Consider the following 24,239-nt stretch of genomic DNA (forward strand, 5'->3'; position numbering starts at 1 on the left):
ATGGATTTCTCTGAGAAACCTTGAAAATTGGTCCAGTTCTCTTGCAGAAAGATCTCAACCAATTGCCTCATTACTGAAACAGCGCATAAAATCCCTTTCCCATCGCCCCGCTAAATGTGTCTTTATACCAAATTTGAAATTGAATTTGCAAGACACTGACTGCTTACTTTTGCTAATAACTTTCTTGCTGCTTAGGTATTAGGCAAGAAACTTGTCTGATAAACTGTAGAGAGTGACTGGACATTGACATCGTGGCACAGGAGCAAATTTTTCAGTTCACAACATAATACCAGGAGCTCTTTAAGAAAAATAATAAAAAATCTTGGATTTCCTTATCCAGCCTTGTCTTCAAACAAGCAGTCTGCTTAGCAGGCCTCAGCAAGCACTTTTTCAGAAATGCTACTGTAAACGCGCAATAAGAGACAAGATCTGCAGTTAAGTTGGTACATTTTGAAAACAGCTCTTTGTTGCTGTTAGAGCTCATTTTTGTAACTTGCATATGGAGTTCAAGAGAAAGTTCACTTATGAAGAAAATAATTTTGTTGTGGAGAATTTCAGCGTGCCTTAAGAACATAAGCACTGATCCTGACCTTCAGCCTTATGAAAGTGGTCTTCTAGATAACTGCCTACGCTACAGGAGGCCTTGAAGTTTGGTCTAACATTCTGTGTTTTACTTTGTTGTAAAAAGCACAGATAGATTTGATGCTTGTGTGATAGTTGCTTTGCATCTTGCTGCAGCAATAGATAAGGAATTATTGTATACCTTTGAAAATGTGGAAGTTGGAGTCTTTTCTTAAAACTATAGATGGGAACCTGATTCCCCTTCCATCATGGCATAGTATGTATTTCTGTGAGAAGACACGTTCCATGGAAAATCAAAACCTTCAGCTCCGAGCATGCAGCTTTAACTTCTCTGCTTGTTCCAGTATATGTTTTTTCAGATAGCAATGCACAGTGCAAAAAAAAATCTACATTCGTATCTTTAGGCCGGGAACATCAAGGCAGCTTACTGCTATCAGCAGACACGTGGTTTATCTTAAATGTAGCATACGCTTCTTGTTTAGAATCATAGTGCACATGCTTGGAACTATCATGGTGATATCCAGAACTAACAGCCTTGGGACTTCTGAGCAAGTTTTGACTACAGTAAAGGGTCTGGAGGTTTTCTGTCTTGGCACTGGCAGCTGTAGGAACTTTGCATGTACTGAAGTTAGGAGGATGCTGCTGGAGGGAGAAGCACTGAGTGGAGCTGCAGGGAGCAATGTACGAAGCTGATTGCAGTTACCAGGGGCAGTTACCTCAGTAAAAAAAAAAAAATTGTAAGGCAGAATGAGTTACAGCCACTTGTACAGGCACAAGAGATACTAATTTAGGTGTCTTGCTTGCCCTGTGTATTTTTTCTCCCTCCTAATTAAAGCCTGTGTTTCTGTAATCTTCTGCACTATGTTTTTCCTAACCATTTGGATTTGACGGAGGTCTTTAATCTGCAGAAGGACTTCGAAAAGAAGACTATCCGCGGTGTTGTGGATGCATCGACTCCTGAGCAAGCTCAGTGTTCGGCTGTATTTTTGGACAGAGGGCAGTAAGACGCGGGCGAGGCCTCGGGACCGCAGGTAGCCGAGTGGGAGCACCGCAGGCGCGCCGCCTGACAGCACGGGTGCGCTCACCGCCCCTGCTCGAAGCCTCGCAGCGTTTCGTTACGCTTCCAACGCCGCCCTGAGGCGCCGCTTCACCCCGCGCGAGCCCCACCGCCGCAACGCTCAGCCGACGCCGCACCCCGCGCATGCCCGCACCACGCACCGCCCCATCCCGGGCGCGGTCCCGGCGGCACCCGCGCAGGAGCCTCCCCGGGCCGCCTCCTCCCCACGCGCGTGCGCAGCGAGGCGAGGCGGTGCTGCCGTGCGAAGGGAGGCGGAGCGCCGCTACGGGAAGGGCGGCGCGTGGCCGCGGCGCCTGCTTCTTCCGTCGCGTCTCGGCGGTTGGGGCCGGGCCGGGCGAGCTGCGGCCGGGGCAGCGGCGGCGGGATGACGATGGCGTACTTCGCGGAGAACTTCTGGGTAGGGAAGCGCCGCGAACCGTTTCCGCGGCGAAGCGGGTGGGCGCGGCGGGGGGCGGGCGGGGTGTCTGCCGCTTCCGCGGCAGGCTGGGCTGCGGGGCTGCCCCGGGGACGGTGGTCGGGCCTGGCGAGCGGGCCGGGCGCGGGGGAGGCGGGTGCCGGCGTGTGGCGCGGGGCGGGCGGTGCCGAGCCTTGCCGAGCTCCTCCTCGTACCGCGCTCGGGGGCTGCCGGGCGGGGCCGGGGGGGCGCCTGGCGGGAGACCCCCGGCGGCGGCCCCGGCTCCGGCGTCCCGTCCTCGCCGGCTGTCCTGGACAAAGCCCGTGCCTCCGTCCGCCTCTGTACCGGCGTGTCTGGAGGGACGGCGGGCGGCCCCGTGCGTGACACGGTTTGTCGCTCCGCTCCGTCTATGTACTTAGGGCTGTGGGTGCGTTTCCCTGGGGAAAGCGCGGAGAAAACGTTAAACGATGAGTCGGGATTGTTGCTGAGCCCTCCTTCGGAGCTCGGCCGATCCCAAGTCGTTGTGGAACGGGTCTGAAACATCGCGGCCGTTCCCGTGAGCCGTCAGCCTGCTGACGGAGCTGCGGCTCGGCTGCCCGTCGGATTTTACCGTGCATCTCTGCTGACAATTGGGGGAAACCTAACAGCAAACGTTTATCGAGACAAAAAAGAAAAAGATTTAAAAAAAGATCTTGTAGATCCATCTGGTTCTGCACAAACAATGGTTGTTCTTAGAGTTTGGAGAATGCTGAGTTCACAAAGCGTACGCTGCGTGGAAATAAAACAGAGCTGCAGCCTGGACCCGTGTTGTGTTTACAGTGTTGTTTAATTCTGGCTCTTAAGTTTTGTTCTGTGCAGGATATTAGAATTCAGAAAAGCGATCCACGATGTGCCTTCTTGGTATATGAGTGTGTCAGATGTGAAGTTTTGGTGTGGGAGATTTGTGTTAAACAAATGCGGTGTATTTTCATCTTGGGTAAAAGTAGTGTTCAAGTTAATGTAAAAAGTCAACTTTTCATTTGGAAAGCCAGTATTTCCTCCTGAGAATAAACCACATGTTTTTGTTCTGTTCTTTCCACTGAAATAAAATATATGCTACGAATTTTTTTAATCTTTTAACTGTTTCATTGGCAGTGTTTCACCTTGGCAGTAAGCAGGTGTGTTAAGCCAGTGAAGACAGTGCCATTCTTATACATTCCTTTCCTCTTTGTACCTTTGCACATGCTGCCAACAAACACAAGGCAGGTGACACCTGCTAGAAGTTTTGCCTTCTCTGTCTGCCTTGTGAAGCCTCTGCCAGCCTTACAGTGCCGGCCAGACACTAGTGTGGGTTTAGAAACCAGTGTCAAAAAAGGAAGATTTCCTTCTGTTGGCACAGTTTTTTCCCCCCCTCCGAAAAATGACAGAAGGCAGGACAAGAAGTGTATTCTTGCTTGTTTTGCAGAGATGGCAAAGACAGTAGGCAGGATCTTGAACTTGCAAAACTTGGCTGAGGAATCTTTGTGAAGCTGTTGGCAGTTTTGTGTAGAAAGAAAAGGGAGTGGGGACTTCTGCTTCCTTGCTGATACGGCCAAATATCTTTCAAGAAAAATACAGTAGTGTCTAAATATGCACTTGTTTTAATGTCGAAGGGGGCTGCTATTGTCAGAAACAAGCATAAATACAGGTTTGTGGATGATGAGTGATGAGTCTTGTCTGTCTTTTTGGAATGGGTTATTGTTCACAATTGTTACTGCAACATTTTGGAAGATCGTTAGCATGATCTCTGTGTGTTTTGACATGTTGATTGACATGGTGAAAAGGTGAACATGGAAAGAAAGATGTTAAATTGTACTGGATGCATAGTGACAAAATACACCAAAGAAGAATCCATAAATAGAAAGAGTTCTGCATTGAATTCTGGAAGAATTGTCATCAGTTTCTTGCTTTTGCCTTCTAGGTAACACCAGGCAAAATATTTAACTTCTGTTTTGCTGGTTTGGTCATTGATGTAATGGGATATTATGTTTTCTAAAGCACTGGTGTGAAATAAATCCAAAACACTGTGGAATTGTAGGGTCATTAGGGTTGGAAAAGGCCGCCAAGATCATCCACCAACTCGTCCCTACCATGTCTCTCAGTGCTACATCTGCATGGTTCTTGAACGCCGGGGCAGCCTGTTGGAATGCTTTACCACTCTGAGAAGTTTTTCCTAATATCCAACCTGAACCTTGCCTGGCACAAGTTGAGGCCATTTCCTCCAGTCCTATTGCTAGTTACATGGGAGAGCAGACCAGCCCCCACCTCGCCACAGCCTCTCTCAGGCAGTTGTAGATAGCAATAAGATCTCCTGTGGTGCTCATCTTCTCCAGACTGAACAATCCCAGCTCCCTCAGCTGCTCCTCATAGGACTTGTGCTCCAGACCCCTCACCAGCTTTGTTGCCCTTCTTTGGTCTCACTCCAGGTCCTCAATGTCTTCTTGTAGCGAGGGGCCCAAAACTGAACACGGTGTTCAAGTTGTCTCCTCACTAGTGCCGAGTATGGAGGGAAATCCTCAGTTACTTGGAGTTGTTGTCATCAGTTCACAGCTGAAATGGCACAGTAGAAATGGAGCTCTGGGTCTTGTGCTTTGGAAGGCTCTGTTTCTTTAAGTTTTTGATATGAGTAGACATAGGAAACCTGAAGTGATTTATTTGGAAAAATGGAGTGCTGTGTGTGTATGTTTTTTGCACGGTATTCAGCTGCTGTCTTCTAAGAACTTGCTAAAAATGTGCTCATTTAAATAAGACAAGTTATAACTTCTTTACTGTAAAGGTCTTGAAGGTCATCGTTGGACTTTATGCGTCTCTGCCCACAGCACAGGGTTGGAACTAGGTGATCTTTAAGGTCCCTTCCAACTCAAGCCTTTCTAGGTCTGCATGTGTGTACTACATTTAAAAGCGGATGAGTAGATGTAATTTTATTTTTTAGTGGAGAATGTGAGGAAAATGGACTTTCTCTGGGTGTTTTTGGGCATGTCATGTGCTGGCTGCAGGTGTCTGCTGGTCATTGAGAGATTATTTTCAGGATGTGAGGTTCGGAGAGCTGTACTGTTGCTGCTAGAGTTATGCTTGCAGAGTGCTGCCCACTGCAGTTTTCAGGTCAGTTGGGTACAGTTTGGGGGATTGGGTGGGCTAGTTTGTTTGTGCTATCAGAAATTATAAATGAGTAGTATGGACTATAAATGGCTGTGATTCTTATGACTGAGTTTAAGGCATTCAGGTCACATGGCCAAACATTCCCAACTCCTAATTAGGATGTTGTCATAAAACATTGGGTGCTTGCTGCTAAGTATGCGTTATATCAAAACAGGAATTTGAAGGGAACACTTTCCTGCAATGTTTCCACTATGAATAACTAGGTTTTGTCACTTTGAAAGCTCCTATGCTAAGATAGAAAAATAGAAAGCATTTGTTAGAACTGAATTGCTGTTTTCTTAACACGATGTAGGAAGTGTAGCATAAGCTTCAGCATAAGTTTGATTTTTAAATCACCTGATGCAGACTGTAGTCTTATTAATTGTAAGACTATTAAACCATTTCAGGTTAACCAAAATAAGCCATATGTAAGCCAGCCATACACATCTACTAATTGCTTTAAATTGATTAAACTTATGGAAGCTTTACGTACAGTTGAAGCCTGTCTCTGTGTAATGCTGTGCATGTTAAATTTTCGGGAAGCTATGTGACATAAAAATGCATGTTTAAATTGGCTTTGACATTTGCCATGTGTTACTTTTTTCAGTTGGTTGTGCTGCCTTTAGCTTTTGAAAATGATTGTGAGGAAGATTCCTCACAACGTGCAAGGGCTGTAATCTTAGCTTTGTGAAGGCTCTTGCTCTGATCAGTGTAGGATGCATTTTCTTGCACACACCTGCAGGCTGTGATTGATACTGAGACTCATCGAGCTTCCATCTGCAGTCTGTTCATGTGTTTATGCTTGGCCTGCAGTTGGGTGCTCAGTTTTCAGGAGCATGGCTGTGCAGTATTTGTGCAATCTCCCCCCTCTTTGTGTATAGCGTATTTAGCATGTGTTGGGAGTTCTCCATCTTTTTGTCTCGGAAATATTTTTAGTCACCTAGATGTATGGAAGAATGTGTGTCCTCTGTCATATGCATAGAGATTCTCTGGAGCTGGTCTTCATGTGATTTATTGAAACTAGAAGAATGAAATTGAAATCGCCAGGTCGGTTTTGTGTTCAAGCTTCTCAGAGCACTTCCAACTGAGGGAGATAGGCCACCTGTATCAACACGAGGCGTCTGCTCTTTGGGTGTTTCAGTGCACTTGATTCTGCGTAGCTCTGTCAGGCACTGGGTTGCTCAGTAGCTAGCTTTCAGAAGTGTAACACTGTCACATTAATCAGAGGAATATTTTTGTGTATACTAAGTTGCCTAGGTGAAATGTGTGGGACATGTTAATGATTTCAAACTGTGCCAGGCCGTAACTGCTAAAAAGAAGGTAAGAGTTTATCAGAGCAACTAAAATTACCTGGAATTAGGTTGCTTTATGGTGTTGCTCTGTTTCTGTAGAGTCCTACTCTTTTATTAGTGGATGAAGTCAACAGTGTAAGTGGGCAGACCATAACATATAGCTTATATTTAAGTTGGTGGATGAAGAGCAGGATTTTTTTGTTGTTAGTATTTGGAATTTTCAATTTAGGATTAGAGCAATGATCGGACAGTCTCTTTTGTTGCAATACAATATGTAAATTGATTGCTAAATAGAGTATCTTGTAAGCTGTTGAAGCCGTGTCTAGCAGTTGAGACTACTAGATAGTAGTAGTGAAAGTTGTGTGTAGTTTCAGCAAATATAAAGGGTGCTCCAAAAGTAATGCAGCCTATTTCATTTTGTTGTCCCACACCATCAGAGGCAGACGTTGGTGGTTTGGCAGTAGAGGTGGAACCTTCCTGACAGTGCCCCAGTACGTGCTGTTGGTGTGTAACAGATGGCAGCAGAGGGGCACTCTGACAGGATGGCGTCTGAAATGGAAATGTGTGTAAAGCAAAGGTGTGTCACTGAATTCCTCCATGCAGAAAAAATGGCACCCACTGACATTTATTGATGTTTGCTGAACGTTTCTGGAGACCAAACAGTGGGTGTGAGCACAGTCAGGTGTGGCTGGTGTGTTACAGCTGTGGCTGCAGCAATGTGAGAGACAAGTCGTGTTCCACACAGCGGTGCACGGCTGTCACGTCACAGAATGAAGGGCGTCTCGATCAGTTCACCTGCATGAATCAGCATGTTATGGCAAGGGAGCTGTGTACAGAGCCGACTGTTGGCTCCAATGTGCTGGAAACAATGGTGGTAAAGTTGTCTTCCCACAGAGTTTGCGCCACGTGTGTCCCATGAATGCTCACGTAGGAACTCCATAGGCAACTTTGTCAGGACCTACTGAGCTGATATGAGGCCGATGGTGACAGTTTCCTGGATTTTATCATTACTGGTGATTAGATGTGGTGCCATTGCCACGAGCCAGAGTCAAAATGGTGTCCATGGTGTGGCAACATGTGAATTCCCCATCAAAGAAGAAGATCGGGCTGCAGTTCTCACACGATAAAGTGATGTGCACCATCTTTGGGATAGGAAGGGCCTGGTCCCTCTGGATTTCCTGGAACCTAGATAAACCACCAGCTCGGACCACTGCATCACAATTCTAACTAAGCTGAAGGCTTGAACTTCCAGAGCCAGGCCGGAGAAGAAGATATCTTTTTCTTCCAACACAGTAATGCCGGGCCTCACACCAGTTTGAAGGCTCTGGAGCACACTGCCAGTCTTGGCTGGACTGTCCTACCACACCCACCATAAAGTTTGGGTTTGGCTGCTTTTAACTTCCGTTTGTGTTGATGAAGGACAACGTTTTCCCAGCAGTGGTGCCATTAGAGCAGCAGTGAAGCAGTGGGTTTCTGCTGCTGCAGATGTTTATGAGGATGGGGCGCTGGCTGTTGTTCATTGCTGGTGAAAACACGTAGCTAGTGGTGGTGATTGTGTTGAAAAATAGCTTTGTAGCTGAGAATGTTTCTATCAGATAGTGTTACTGTGCTCTTAGTATCTGTAGTTTGCATGGAAATAAATAGGAGGCATTACTTTCAAAGCAGCCTATATGCTTTATTGAGAACTGAGCTTTTCCTGCAGCCGAACATCAGAATGCCTGCAGTCAGTATTTGGCCTGTCGCTGTGTCTCTGAGAGTTTGATACAAAGTTTTTCTTCCAGAAAGACTTGCAAGCGCTTGTGTTTTATCTGTGTGGGGAGGTCTATTAGGCATGATTTATATTCAGGAGTGCGATTTTTCAGTATTCCTGTCTGGCAGAATAATATGGGCATGCTTCTAAGTGTAAAAGTAGTTGCAGATCAGCTTCTCTAGAAATGACCAAATCAAGAGACAGAGGATACGGAATTTTCCTACTTTCACCCATGAAGTTGAAGCAGAGGACTCTATTTCTCATATTCTATTCATACTTGTCTTTTTTTTTTCCCCATTTAGCATTTGTTCATTGTATGTCATCGATCTATCGTGTTTACCATATGCAGTTATATGATTAAACTAGGTTTTGGAAACTTAATTTGGAGATTACCCGCTTCAAGATAATCTGAAGCAAATTAAAGACCCAAACTCAAAAAAACAAAGCCTTTCTTTAAATCTGCCTGTAAGAGAGGAATGAGTTGATTATGACTTGAATAACTTACAGTTAAAAGTGTGGTTTTCTTTTTGTTCCATTCCTTCGGTGTGCTGAAGTAATGTGATCACATTTATAACTTTGAATGGGGTTGAAGGATGGTTATGCATATTCAGCCACTGCTAATGGATGTTGTAATAGCACGAGTGGAAACGGTTAATTCTCTTTCTGGGCTTAGTCAGAAAAAGTTAAACTTTGTCCGATCTTGTCTTATCAAGTTTCTAAAGCTTGATCTAAACAAAAAAGTTCCGCATGTGCCTTTTATTGTTTTACCTATTCAGTATTGCCACAAAGGCAGCATTTGCAGCCATCTTCTTCTTACTTCTCACACTGGCTTAACCACTAGTAAATATCTAACTAGTCATGAAAACTTTATGGCACGAATAGTTGGGAAGCATTTGTTTACATAAGGTAAAGAGAGGGTGTTACGGTAAAGCATATTAGCTTTTTACACTGATACAGTTATACGCATTAACACTGAACACTTCCAGTCCAAAGAAGACAAAGCTTGCACTTAGACGATGTGATTTGAAACGTGGGAGTTAAACACTGCTACAGATGGCTCAGAAATTACTGGCTACTTCATGAAAGGAAGACTTTAAATTCAGGATTATCCGTATGTGCAGTGAATCATTTATTCTTAAGATTTTTTCTAGGTCTATCAAGCAGCTTAGTAAAACAGAGTTCCTGTAATGTGTTTCCTGTTATGCACAAGTCCTGGAAATGCTGAATTCTGACTTCACAGTTGCTGACAGGGTTACTTTCATTTCCACGAGAAAATCGTTGCAGATAGTGCTCTGTGGAGGGAAGTGGAATGGTTGATTGCATGGGGTTCTATGGCTGCAGTTTACTTTGTATACAATTGCTCAGTTGTGGCTCCTTGTTATGGGTTTAAGCAAAGCGTTTCCTTGTATTTGGAGTCTCGCTTTCTCTTACAGCTTACTGTGAAGAGACAGCTATGCTCTATCTAAGAGAGCTCTCTTATGGCAGCATAAAATGAGAAACCAACAAGAACACCAGCTTCTGAGGAGAGAGTTCTGTTAGCTTGGAGGTGAAAGAAGTAAACTTTCACCTAATTAAATGGGGTAATTAGATGGGGTAGTTAAGTGGGGTCTGTATGAATAGAGGACCACTTTGATTTCACATTGTCCTACACAGTTTTGTGGTTATCTTCTTTTGAGAAACAATGGGGTCATTCTCCACAGATGGTATTTTACTCCCAAAATGAAATTCAGAATAGTTTTCAGACTGATCTGGAACTCTTTTGCACATGGTCTGAAAAAATGTATTGCACATGACAAAAGAGTTTCCCCTTTTTTTGAGGTCTATCTCGTAGAGGAATCTGCCTCTGATTTGATGGACAGTCTGTCTTAGCAGTGGGTGAGTGTCATTGCTTCTGAGCAGAAGTCACGACTCCTTCTGCTGTCTGTTGCGTTTATTTGTTTTCAAGACAGTTCAAGCTGGGATTCTACTGACCCTAGCTATTACTGTTGGCATCAGGAAGGAGCAGGTGGAAACATTTAATGAAGAAGAATTGGCTATACGTACAGTTTTATGCAACATCTGCGCGGGTTGTTAAGGAAAAGCAAGCAAAGCGGAAACACTGTTGATGGCATGTATATGTGTGTATGCATGTAAGCATGTGGAGCATACATCCTTAGATTTTTGTTAACTGAGATACATTTGTTTCCTGTTAGCAGCAGCATACACCTCCATTCTAAGCACAGAACTTTTGCTGTAATGCTCAGCACGTGAATATTCAGGCTCCATTCTTAAAAAGAGCCACTAAGTGAAGCGGCTGTGGATAGGTCTTACAGCTTTCCTAAGGAGAACAATGTCTTCTCTATTCACTGAGATAGCATTCTTTATGTCACAGAGGTAAGAGTATGTCTGCAGATATAGTTAAAAGATATTATAATTAGAGAATTGTCTTCAGGTTAACTTTCAGAAGTCTTGAATATATCACTTATAATTAATCTAGCAGTTTCAAAGTCTAGGTGTTTGTGCTTATTGGTGGAGCCTGATATTGGTAAGACTTGCTGCGCCTGTATTTGCAAGTGGAAACATCTTTTGCTGTGTTTGACTTAAACCACATAGGACCTAGTCCTCCAAGGAGCCTGCTTTGGACTTGCTGCTTCTTTTAAACGATAGTAAACTTTTCATATAGACTCTTAGCCTCTGATGACTATTTATAATGCATAAAAGATGTGGCTTTTTTTTTTTTTTTTTAATTTAGGAAACTATTACTGTTTTCTGTTGTGCTGTCAACTATTCATCATGAGAGCAGGAACTGAATGAGGACTGATTAGAAGCCTTTATTTAAGTGGAAAAACGAGTTTCCTCGCGTCTGTAGTTTAAACTTTATTTACACTTAGGGAGCAAGTTCCTGATGGAAATTGGTTATTCTGGATCATGCAATTCTGCAAAGGTTGCAAAGTTTTATTTTTGATAGATTGTCAGCACTCAGGAAAGCTGCAGCCAAAGGTAGGGTCATGGCTGTGCTACCCTTCCTGTATTTCTAAACTCGCAGGAAATTTATGGAGTTGCAGTATAGGAAAGATGAAAAACATTGTGAACAGCTGTACTTAAATGTTAAGCAGCAGTCTGTGCAGCACCTTTTGTTCAGTTTGTTGGTTTAGGTAGGAGGAAGGCATTAAAAGGAAAGAGAAAACATGCCATCACGGACGAATTCCTGCATGATGTCTTCTGGAGAATGTGCTTAGTACTTATTCATAAATGCTTACCTCCAAGTTTAGCATTATAACTGTTAAATTAGAATTTTGTTTTGTATTCTAATTGGAAATATCGACAAGATCTTAATTACAGAGGTATTCCAGCATTTTTGTAATGTGATGGCGTTCATTGGGATTTAGGTTTTGTAAATGCTCTAAGCTAATAAAGTACATATTAGTGTGCCAGTAATCAGAATTCTTCTGAGCTTCAAACTGCAAGAAAACGTAGTTAGATAAGGGTGAAACTGTTTACTTCTTGCAGGTGCGGGTATCTGGCTTCCTCAAAACTAATTAGCTTGTTTCCAGTTCTTAGTTGCGTTCCACAAGCACAAAGCATTTAAAAACCTGTCTGTGTAGTGCTTTATCTCTTACCATTAGTTACTCCAAACAGTTTAATAAATTGCTGTGATTAGGCTGGTACTTGAAGAGCACATTTTCAAAAATGTCACATTTCCTACTAGCTGCTGTTCCTGACCTTTTGTTTTTCTAACTTAAAAAAAGACACTCTATACATGGCTCTTAAAGTTGGTTATATTTTTTGAGTTCTCTCTTCTGCTTGCACTTTTCAGAGACTTCTCTAATTGCATTTATGCTAAACTGATCTGCATTTTGATGAACATTTTCAGGTTACAGTTTACTGAAGCCTTAGGAACAGTCGTTTTGTACGTGTTTATTCTTGTTGCTTCCTTGGCTTTTGCTTGTTTCCCCCAGTGCTTGGAAGAAGTAAGCAAAAAATCCCAACTAGTAATCTGAATGAAATTACCTTTCAGTCATTTGCTGACTGTGAATCTGTGTAAATGTTTGGTGTCCTTTACGAGAACCTGCTGTGTTAATGATAAGATTGATGTGTGATCCGGTGCCATTGAGGCTGCTCAGACGTGGGCCTGCTGCTGCAAGGCTCCTCCGTCTGCCTGCGGCTGCTGCCACTTGCTCAGGCTGCCTGCTCCCCACTGCTGCCTCCTCACTCCTACTTTTTCTGCGACAGCGCAGCTGATCACATCCTCCTCATGATCTGCATCACCGACCTTTATTTTTAGTTGCCAGCTTTATTTTTCAGCTGCATAACTTCCCTGGTCTTAAGACTGCACTGATTTTGTTTCTGAACAAAAAGTACAGAAAAGATGGGAGAGATTTATGACCAGATCATGGGCTCCCTTTACTGGAAATATAGAGCTTCTGTTGAGAAAAGTCCAGGATTTTAGTTCAATCCTTCTTTCCTTTCCACTCTAAACATGCACGCAGCATTCCCAAGGGCATACTACTGTGTTTTTAGCAGCAGTGATATGGATCTGAGGCATTTGGGAGGGAGGAGGGGAATGGATAGTTGACAGGAAAAGTCTTATAGCTTCTGTGCTATTTTACCATGCCTTGCCTCGCCTTCCTTTTAATTCCTATTGTTGCTTTCTCCTGCTCAGGGGAAGTTCACTTAGTGCCAAAGGCGAAAAGCTGGCTCAGTTTACTAATCAGTGTTTAGGGCAGTGTCTCAGTTCTAACAGTGAGATATGTCTTATTGAGTGGAAAATAATTTAAATTTTAAAACTAAGCCTAAGGCAAAGAGAAGATATCCCTAAAATTGAAGAAATTTGTTATTTTTACTCATTTTTACAAAACAAACAAAAACCTACAATGTGTGAAGAATTAAATAGGTGGAATACCGTGTGATCCCAAAGTCTGAATTCTAGTTCTTGGGAAAATAATAAAGATATGGGAGAATGAAGAGGATGCACAGTGTCAAGTATGTGTTTGATAAGATGGGAGTCAAAAGAGTACAAGACCTCTAGAAATAGAGAAAGGCTTTGAATACAGCCTAGAAATATTGGATAAAAGAGTTGTCATTAGAAAGGTTGTAGAGGCTGCTGAGGTTAATTTTGTTCATTTTACATGTGAGGGATTGAAAAGAACTAGCAACAGTTGGTAAGAAGCTGAACTGTTACAAATCATTCAGAAATCATCTGTTAATGAACCATGCCGAGTTGTTAAAATACACAGGTTCTATGCTTACATTCTGTGATTGCTTTAGCATTTTATGATTCATGGTTCTGCTTTCTTTTTATTAACCTTCAGGGGGAAAGGAACAATGGCTTTGACGTTCTCTATCATAACATGAAGCATGGACATTTGTCAACAAAAGAATTAGCAGACTTTATTAGAGAAAGGTAGGTATTCATCCTTGCTGATTCTGGGTCTTTATTATGTGGTTTGTGGCTTTCAATTCAGTTTGTCATTACCTGTTGTTTTTGACAGTGGATATTAGAACTAGATTTTTGGCATTTGCTGGTATGATCTTAAAAAATTGTCCTTCCAGGATTACAGTGCTAAGAAAGTAAATTCTATTCCCCTTCCTCTTCCCCTTCCCTTCTCCTTCATTCTTTTTTGTTTTTTTTCTTTGAAGCGGTGATATATTATGATAAGAAAATATATGCAGAAAATAAAACAGATTCTTCTTTATGGGACAGAAGGGACAGGAATGAAATCTGCCCATGTGACAACTTCCTAAACAGATGAGCTAATGCTGTTTTCAGTCTTATTTTACAAAGAAGACTAGCGACTGCTACTTAGGATACAAAAATTTCCATTCTGGAGGATCTGTCTGGTTCCAAATGTTGTCTTATTCAGTTACTGACACCAGATGGCATGTGGAAAAATCTTGTAAGAGGCTAGCTGAGAACTTCTTTTAGTAAAGGTTTCTTGCAGTAAGAGCTGTCCAAAATACATCCTTTGTTTTCTGCAATTTGTCATCAAAATTCCAATTTCTGCCTGAAGTGACTGCAGAGAAATGTCACCACTGTGCATCTGGCAGGTACGTAGTGACAATGATATTTGCATAGTTTCACAGTGAGTTGTGGAGAAAATGACAAAAGACTTTCTGCTAAGAAGAAATCAGTGAACTTCCAAGGCCTTTTGTGAAGCTCCTGACCAAAGCTGTACACAAACCAAGGAATTTTGTGTGTTGAGAACCTCTTCATTCAGAAAATACATTATAAAGCCAGGGTTGTGGTGCAGCCTTACTTTAGAGAGATGTCAAACTGTGCTAATCATAGAATCATCATAGAATGGTCTAGGTTGGAACATACCTTTAAGATCAGCTAGTTCTAAACTGCTGCTATAGGCTGGAACACCTCTATAGACCAGGTTGCTCAGAGCCTCATCCAACCTGGCCTTTAATGCTTCCAGTGATGGGGCATCCACAGCCTCACTGGGCAACCTGTTCCAGTGTCTCACTACCCTCACAATAAGGAATTTCTTTTTGATAACTGGTCAATACCTACCCTCTTCCATTTTAAGGTCATTTCTCCTTGTCCTGCTACAGCATACCCTTATGAAAAGTCCCTCCCCAGCTTTCCTGTAGGCCCCCTTCAGGTACTGGAAGGCTGTTATGAGGTCTCCCGGAACTTTCTCTTCTCCAGGCTGAAGAATACCGGCTCTCTCAGTCTGTCCTCGTAGGGGAGGTGCTCCAGCCTTCTGATCATCTTTGTGGTCTTCCTCTGGACCTGTTCCAACAGCTCCATGTCCTCTTCTGTGTATTGTGGGCCCCAGAGCTGGACACAGTACTCCAGGTGGGGTCTCACTGCATAGTAGAGGGGCAGAATCACCTCCCTCAACCTGTTGGTCACACTTCTCTTGATGCAGCCCAGGATGCAATTGGCTTTATGGGCTGTAGGAGCACGTTTCTGGCTCATGTTACATTTTTCATCAACCAACACCTCCAACTCCTTCTCCTCAGATCTGCTCTCAAGCCATTTCCCACCCAAACTGGATTTGTGCTTGAGAGTACCCCAACATAGGTGCAGGATCTCGCACTTGGTGTTGTTGAACTTAATGAGGTTGGCATGGGCCCTCCTCTCAAGCCTGTCCAGATCACTCTGGATGACATCCCTTCTCCCTAGTGTGTCACCTGTACCATTCAGCTTGGTGTCATCTGCAGACTTGCTGAGTGTGCACTCAGTGTCACTTAAAGGATATTGAAAAGTATCCCTGAGGAGCACCACTTGTCACCAGTCTTCGCTTGGACCTCGAGCCACTGACCACAACTGTCTGAGTTTAACCATCCAACCAATTCCTTTTCCAGCAAGTGGTCTGTTCATTGAAATCCGTTTGATCTAGCTACCAGGATGTCATGCAGGACAATGTTAAAAGCTTTGCACAAGTGCAGGTATATGATGTCAGTTGCTCTTCCACTGTCTGCTTATGCTTAGTATTAAATGTTTAGAGAGCCTGAAACTAAAATTTATGACATCTTCAGTCTACCTATGTGAAATGTTTTTCCTGTGAATTTACTAAAAATCATTCTTTTCTTTCTAAACTTCTTACCTTGCTTATATTCTGTGTCTTTCTTTGTTGCAAAGTAGTTAAGAGATTTTGCATAGAATTATCTATTCCCTCCCTTCCTCTGCAGAATATAGGGTATTGCTTCACTGTTATCTTTTCTGCTAAAAATATGAAGACAGATGGGCAACAGTCATTAGGTGCCTTCTGCACGTCGTGTTTTTATGCCTTGCTTGCACCTGATTTTCTGGGCTCTTCCCTATGAAAACTGAACTTATACGTTTGTACTCTCTCCCTCCTTTTGAACATATTAGCCAGTTTTATTCAAATGTGGAGAGACAGGAGTATGAAAACTGAAAATTCCTGGGTAATTCACAGATTGTGAATTACTGATGATACTTGTAATAACTTAAGTAGCTGACTGTTGTAAATATGTTAGAAATGTGCTCATTTCAAGGAATATGTATTTACTGTATCTGCTGTTAAAACCCTGTACGTTCCTAGGAACAAAATGTTTCCACCTTTGCTGGTTCCTGGACTGGTGAGACACACTGGAAACTACTAAGACCCATGTGGCTCTTGGACCTCATCCCTGTGGGCACTTCACTCATCATTACAAATGCAACTCCAGGCTTGCTAGGGCTAGATAATTTTTCTAGGCTGTGTTTAGTTTATCTATATTAATTCACTTTTCAACACTGTTGTTTCATGGTTTCATTTTTCCTTTTGAGTATTTATTAGTGATGAAGTTGTTAAAGACTGGGGTCAGTTGGATCTTTGGGCAATTCTTTACTGCCTTTTGACCAAATATTCTGAAAATGTGAATGGGAAAGACTTACGTAATTAACAGTCACTGCTTTTGATGTGGTTCAGAAGTATGTCTGACAGAGTGAACTGTGCGGCAGGCAATCTGCTCACTGCTTCTAAATCTTGGATGGTGCAAGATATATTTCTGCTGAAAGATAAATATCTTTGCTCTATTCTGATAAAGTGCATAAGCGTTTTGCTTTTAAAGAAGTGATAACATACAAAGATTGTGTTGGCCCACAGTTTTCTTTTATATAAAAATACGGATTTTACATGCAGGGAAGATTTGGTAGGTAAATTATCAATGGTGTTTGTGTGTATTTAGCACCTAAGATGTTTACATGTAAGTTCAACTAAGAACTAAATAGGTATTCTGTTGGGTTTTCTTCAGAAGTCTTTCAAATGTTTTTCTGCACCAGCTGTCTATAAATGTAAAAAGAAGCTCCTTAATGGGAAGAAATTGGCAATGCGCCTATTCCCATTTCAGTTTAAATGCTTAAATATATCCCAAGCAAAGACAGATCTTTAAGATGTGAAAATTAATTTAAACAGGCATTCATAGTCTGTTACTGTGAGAGAGAGCTTTAGGAAGTCAGTGGATACAACTGAAGATAAATGTGCCCCATTAGTCAGTAGCATCTTTTGGTTGTTAGCGTTTGTTATGTGCTGATAACACGTAGCAAGTTTCATAACTCCCAGCTTGAGAAGGTTGTTTGCTGAAGTATTCTGCTAGTTGTTCTGAAGGAAAGGAAAGAAAGTAAAAGCACTGAGCTGTTGTTGGTGATTTATCACCATTCATTATAGTAATTAAAAAACCATCAGTACTTCGTTCATGTCTGTATCACTGCTTGTTTCAGTGAGTGAAATTTACCAACATTTTCAGATCATCAAGAATACTTCTTACCAAGAATACTTACATCTACTTACAGGAGGAGATGTTTTATTTCATATGGTGGATACATTCGTAGTTATTTGTGACTGAGATTTAAAATGTAGTCGAATTGCTGCATTTTACAACTTCAGGATGGTTGCCTAACCGTTCAGCTTGTCATTTTAAAGTTCAGTAGATTTAAGTACAGCCTTCAAAGTTTCAGATGACTATTACTATTTTGTTTCATATGTTCGTAATCATTGAATATTGAATTCGGGTGGAAAATTTAAGCAGTGTGTATGTTAACCTTAGTTAATAGGGTGGTGAGGAAAGGTGATGGCAGGAAGACTTGAAAGGAGTCACTGCTGTTACATGTTGGGTGACTACACTCCATGGCAATTGTGCCAGTAAAGGAGGAAATTGATATTGACTCCTGGATTTTGAATCTCCAAAAGACAAGTAAAAATATGGTTATGAGTGCAGGAAAACTGTAGCAAAAATTTTGTAGGGAGGAGGTTGTCCTGAAGAAATCAGAATATGTCGAGATCATTCTTTAAAAAGTAAGCCTAAACAGTGGAACACAGTACATTTTGCTGCATATTAAATCACTGCTTCTCAAATTTAAAAGCCACTCTGCAAAGAACGTAAAAATACAAAAAAAAAAAAAAAAAAAAAAAAAAAAAGCCTCCTAAAACTGTAAAGACAAGATAAGACTCCATTTATGATCAGATGCATTTGATCTTTTTGTTCTGTAAATGTCTAGTGTTAGGCAGGTGATCATTATGTGACTTCGTTCTCTCTGTTACCGAAGAATGTTAAAGACAGGAAGAAACACAGAGGATGTAAGAAGGAAAATGTTATATCTTGCAAGTCTCAGGTCCTTCAATTTTACTTATTTCAGTTCACTTCAATATTCTGTCACAGTGTTCTCAGATTTATTTTTGTTTGTTTGTTTACATACCTGGATGTTTCTGCGTATAGTTTTTGAGGGTTTGTTAAAATGGGGTAATTTTCAGCTGAAGGAGAAACTCCTATGCTTGGAATCTTTAGAATCCATGTTAGTCTGTCTTCAGATACCTTCAGAATTTAAATTATGTTTTTGATCATTTTCTTTGACAGGGCTACAATAGAGGAAGCATATTCAAGATCAATGACAAAACTTGCCAAATCAGCAAGCAATTACACACAGCTAGGGTAAGTGTATATGAAAGACAAATAGTTGTGTACGTGATAAGAAGCCAGTTTGATTCTGAATATTTTATTGATGATGTTGAAGGCAGCACAACTTTGTCACCTTTAAAAATTATTGTTAGTCCTTCAACTACTGTGCAACGATGCAAGATGTTGTGCAGCTGTGACAAGAACAAAACGCAGTGCAGTTCTTTATTCACTGAGGGAAAAAAAAAATTAAAAAGCCCTAACCAGTCATAGAGAGGCTGTTTGCTCCTGTGTGTTCAGGGTTTCCAAGTTAAGTTCTTTTCAGACATAGTAAAGAACTTGACTTAATGTATGCTTCTAAACCAAATAATTTTGATGAGATAAAATTTTGTATTTGAGTTATGTTTTATGAAAGAATAAAATGGAATAATGGATGGGAAGTTTGTTTTTGTTGTTAGAAATATGAGCAATAGCTCAGACTTCCTAGATGAGAGGAAGTTTCTTTTTATTTGTAATAATCAGAGGTAGAATATGGAGTTATCAGAGAACAGTTTGGTGATTTGTTGCTGCTTTTTGAAAGTTCTCTGTCTGCGTTTGAATAGGAACGTCATTGTTTTAAAGGCTATAAAATAGTACCAATTTTGCAGCAACTTTAGTCAGAAAACAGGTAGGTACATTTTACCTTTATTGACTGTATAGAGTAAAAACCAGAAAGTACTGAAGTTGTTAGATACTATGAAGGATGCTCCAAAATTAATGCTTCCTATTTTATCATGCTGGACAATGGCATTGGGGTGGATGTTGGTGGTATGGCAGTAGAGGGCTGAACCTTCCCACCTATATTCTATTAGGTTTTGCTGCTGTGTGATGGATGGCAGCACAGGGGCAATCCGTTGGTGTTCATCAACACATACTGAAGATTTATAGAGACCAAACAGTAGATGTGAGCACAGTGGCTGGGGTGTTTCAGCAGTAGTGGCAGTGGGTCACCGCCGCTGTTGCAGATTTTTGCAAGTGTGGCCTTCAGGCTTTTGTTCATCACTGGTGAAAATGTGTAACTTACTATGGCAACTGTGTTGAAAGAGAGTGTTTTGTAATTTGCCCTCTCAAAAGATGTTTTTGTGCTCCTTGTATCTGTTGTAGTTTCCATGGAAATAAATCGGAAGTGTTACTTTCTGAGTGACCTACTGTACACCTGCAAGATTTAAAAACTACATAATTTATAGCATGTAGTTGTTGTGTTTGCTTCAGTTTAGGAACACAATTTCTGTAAAAATATTCATTATGCTTTAGCATAATGAAAAAATGAAAAAATAATAGAATAAAAATAATGAAAAAATCCCAATGGGCATTAAATTTTTTTTTCTCAACCCAGAACATTTGCACCAGTTTGGGATGTTTTCAAAACCTCAACAGAAAAACTAGCAAGCTGCCACTTGGATCTTGTCCGGAGATTACAAGAGCTAATTAAAGAAGTTCACAAATATGGAGATGAACAAATTAAAGCTTATAAAAAGGTAATGGTTTTTGGGTTTTTTTTCCTTAAGCATGTCCAAAGATTTATAAGCATTGAAATTCAAATTATTTGTTTTTGACAACTGTGTAATATTTGGCAGACTAAGGAAGAAGTTTCAGGAACATTGGAAGCAGTGCAAAACATTCAAAGTATAACTCAGGCATTACAGAAGTCAAAGGAAAACTACAATGCAAAATGTCTTGAACAAGAACGTTTGAAAAAGGAAGGAGCAACACCAAGAGAAATTGATAAGGTAGTTATGTGACGTCTTTCTCAAAATTCATTATGTTGTCAATCTAATACATTCATGTTATATTAGCAAGTAAAATGCTCTGAAAGGGTTAAAAATAGGAAAACTATGATTATTTTATAATGTGAGTACTTTGAATGCCTTTTTATGTTTTGTTTACACTTCCTTATCTGTTCTAACTTCACTGCAGTTCCAATTCTTTATTCTATGATTACCTGCATCATGTAATAATTTTTCTTAGCATCCTTTACAGAAATTGCATATAGTTGTTTCATCATCTTTTACATTCTTGGACACGTTTTCTTAGACAAATATGCAAACTCAATGACTGTAGTTGTTTTTGAATTGAGGAGTAGGAGCCTTTGTGTCCTTTCAACTGAGACCAAGTAGCTAATTATAGAAGTATTTGAAGTCTGTTCCATTGACAAGAAAAAACAAGCTAACGTTACTTTCAGAATTAATTTAAGTTACATGGACCAAAACCCCTAGGGATGAATATCCTGGTGCTGTTTTTAGCTCTGTCCCTGTGTCATGGGAGAGTTTGATCCACACACAGAATCACTGAGCAGTTAAGGTTCAAAGAGACCTCTGAAGTCATCTGATCCAACACTCCTGTTCAAGCAGGGACACCTGGACCCAGTAGCCCAGGACCATGTCTGGATGGCTTTTGAAGATCCCCAAGGAGAGGGTTCCACAATCTCTCTGAGCAACCTGTGCTGGTAGTCTGTCACTCACACAGCGTAGAAGTTTTTTCTGTGTTGCACTTTGTGCCTGTTGCTTCTTGCCCTGTAGCTGGGCACCACTGAAATGAGCCTTGCTCTGTCTGCTTTGCACCCTGCCTTCATATACCCTGTTGAGATCCCATCCCCTTGAGCTTTCTCTTCTGTAGGCTGAGGAGCCGCATCTCTCTCATCCTATCATAGGACAACAGAATGGCTGAGGTTGGAAGGATCCCTTAGCTCCAGTATGTCTTGCACTGAAAGGCCCAGCACTGAACATAGCATTTCAGATGCAGCCTCACCAGTGCCGAGTAGAGGGTGGAGAGCACCTGCAGGGAACAATGAGACTTTTTGCTGTTTTAAGGAGACAAGGTAGTAGTAGACGAAAGTAGTTATGTTTCCCTGTCTCTGTGTCTTCTCTGTTTTTAATCTTGATACCTCTGCCTTTTGCTGTTTCAGCTGTATGATCTGTACGAGAACCTGTTCTTAGTTAAATGATCTCAGTGCCTTTTGTCTGCTATCTTGGTGGAGCAGTAATGTTGGTTCACTGGTGACAAAAATTATCCAGTTGACCATGTTCTGATAGTTTTTAACTCTAATATAAACCTATTTTTTTCTCCTGGTTTGTTTTTTGAATGGCAATCAGTGCTGGAATCTGGATATGAGTAAGCATTGTGTGAGACCGCCGATGTTTTCTTGCAGTCTTTCGAAAACGCATGCAATTGCAAATAAATTGAAATTTTTCAGAAGGAAAAGTTGACTTGATAGAAGGCTTGCTCTTGACATCTAACACTGCAATCCTTTGTCCTGTCAAAAACAATTAAAAAAACAAACAAACAAACAGAAAACCTTGGCTCACTAATGTCTGTTTAGCTGCAGAAGAAAGAAAGAGGAAACATCACAGGAACGAAGACAATTTTCTATTGCTTTGTGCATCTTCCATGAGTACTTCCACCCCCCTCCCCCCAAACAATTAGAGCATGGTTGATACCAGATAAAGCTTCAAAAAAAGTTTCTCCTGGGAACCTGCAACTGTGACTGTCACATTGTCTCTGTCACATCATTATTCAAATTTACTCTTGCAGTTTCAATAACATGATAAGGATTGCTTTCATTTGTTTTTCTTTTGGTAGAAAATAGTTTTATTATGCTTAGCAGTACATGAAAGATGTTTTTATCAAAATGGTACAATAGTCACTTTATTGCAGAGCAGGGAATGTGTGCCAGTATGCCAGGAGCTCATCATAAAGTTTAACACTGAGAGAGATACTTTATTGAAGAATCTAACGAAGATTCTTAAGGCAGAATCTAAAGCTTGCAATTTTGCTGTAACTGGTAGTGGTAGCTTGTGTAATAACTTCCTGTTTTTCTCTGGCATGTTAACTTCTCTGTTTATAGTGACTTGACAAAAAATTATTGACTGATTCTTATTCTTTCAGTTACTGTTAAACTTCTAAATAGAATTCTAGCAATTGCTGTACCTGAGAATTGACACATCCTGTTTTCAGAAAAGATTAGGAGCTAATCATGAAATGTTCACGTGTTTCATCATTTTGTGTGCCTTGCTGAATAATTGTTTTCTATAGGTGCTCTTAAGCACACAAAACACATGATTCTGTTCATAGACAGACAGTATTACCAGAGGCAGGGAATATTTTGCTTGTCTCAAGATCCCAGAGTTCAATTACATAGTACTTTATAGAAAAAACTTCAGAGGTTCCCCAGGTGAACAAATGCTAATGCTGTACTTATAATTTTCAGTTATTTTTCATTGGAAGTTGCAGATGTTGGTATTGATTCGTTAGGAAATTATAGCTAGTGCTCAGCTCTGCAACTCACTGCAAGTGAGTAGTAGTTGCTGTTTATACTCTGGAAGCAATAAAATTCATTTGAAAGAGGATTTCAGAACTTGAATAGTAAACATGCAGTCTTTACTGGCGTCATTAACTGAAAGCGATTTGTGAATTAAAATTAATTAAAATTAGGGAGAAATTTCAGTGCAAAGAAAGGCATTCTGAAAGAAGAAGCCAGCATAAAGGTGATGAGAATAATATTTGGCTTCTAACTTGGAAACTGCAATTTCAAGGGCTCAAAAAACCTTAATCCCATATTATACTATAAACTTTGAAAGTAACTTCTTTTACCAGAACGAATCACTTTGTTGTCTTCCTGTCTATGTAATTCTGGGATTCTCCTATTTTTTCTTTTGTCTTTTAAGAAAATAACGTACACAGACAAGATTTGGTTAATTACCAACAAATGATGGGGAAAAAAAAAAATCAGTACCTTATGAATTCAGAAAGTACTACTTTAAACAAGTCTGAGCTGCATGAGCCTGTCCCATCAGTATATTCTACATAAATTTCATGTTGAAATATCTTCTCTTAATCTGTTCTCATTATTTTTCCACATTCCTTATTTTCCTTCTTTCACTTCTAACAGAGAACTGTACCTTCTAAATAAACAAAGCCAAAAGCATTTGATACCTTCAGAGCTGCCCTAGTAACTGTTTACTCTGAATTTTATCCTGGCTTTCTTCCTGTTTTTCTATATATTTGGCATATCACGTAAATAGTTAATTTCAGTAATACATGTTTTGAAATACTGATTTAAAAGTAAGTGTGCTATAAGTTAGTCTTAGATGATAGGGAGAAAGGATTTAAGTTAGGTAGTTGTTCTGTTGCCTTTCTACATGGCTTATGAGAAGTTTTAAACCAGAAATCTCTAATAGCTTGAATCTACGTTATTTTGTGGTAAAAATTTGTTATGATACTTTAGTGTTTCAATACATCTCAATGTTTTCTTAGATCATCTTAGGCTTTCACTTAATAGTGACATTATAAACCTTGCATTAAATTGTGTATGTGACATTTGACGTTTTTTGTACTAATCTATAGGCAACAGTTAAATCGAAGAAAGCTACAGATACCTATAAACTGTATGTGGAGAAATACGCTGCAGTTAAATCTGATTTTGAACAAAAAATGACAGAAACTGCACAAGTAAGTGTTGTATTAAATGAGGTGCTTTTGAAATAGATTCATATGTTCTGTTTTATCTCTCTGAAGATATCTGAAAGGAAAGCTTTTGAAGAATTGTTTAAAATAAAATGATCTCCTCTGGAAATTGGTGTAAGCTGTACTGTCAAAAGTAATAGGCTTGAAAGACAAACA

General features: G+C 40.7%; 1 protein-coding gene across 4 annotated transcripts in view; it reads left to right on the plus strand.

The window, feature by feature from the left end:
* Positions 1-1,975: 1,975 nt before the first annotated feature.
* FCHO2 (FCH and mu domain containing endocytic adaptor 2) overlaps positions 1,976-24,239 on the plus strand; it is a 92,835-nt gene continuing 70,571 nt past the window's right edge. For 3 of the 4 annotated variants that reach the window (XM_042825563.1, XM_042825566.1, XM_042825564.1), the window contains exons 1-6: positions 1,976-2,057; positions 13,544-13,635; positions 18,543-18,617; positions 19,957-20,098; positions 20,198-20,350; positions 23,964-24,068. In XM_042825563.1, the coding sequence (XP_042681497.1) occupies positions 2,025-2,057; positions 13,544-13,635; positions 18,543-18,617; positions 19,957-20,098; positions 20,198-20,350; positions 23,964-24,068 (600 nt within the window). In that variant the 5' untranslated portion in view covers positions 1,976-2,024. Of the gene's footprint in view, positions 2,058-9,260; positions 9,364-13,543; positions 13,636-18,542; positions 18,618-19,956; positions 20,099-20,197; positions 20,351-23,963; positions 24,069-24,239 lie in introns of those variants that run through there. The other variant, XM_042825565.1, reaches the window with a different exon arrangement.

The sequence above is a fragment of the Centrocercus urophasianus genome, unplaced genomic scaffold (assembly GCF_019232065.1).
Source record: "Centrocercus urophasianus isolate 14NV4802_14NV808 unplaced genomic scaffold, USGS_Curo_1.0 seq_25, whole genome shotgun sequence".
In the NCBI taxonomy this organism is placed as follows: Eukaryota; Metazoa; Chordata; class Aves; order Galliformes; family Phasianidae; genus Centrocercus; species Centrocercus urophasianus.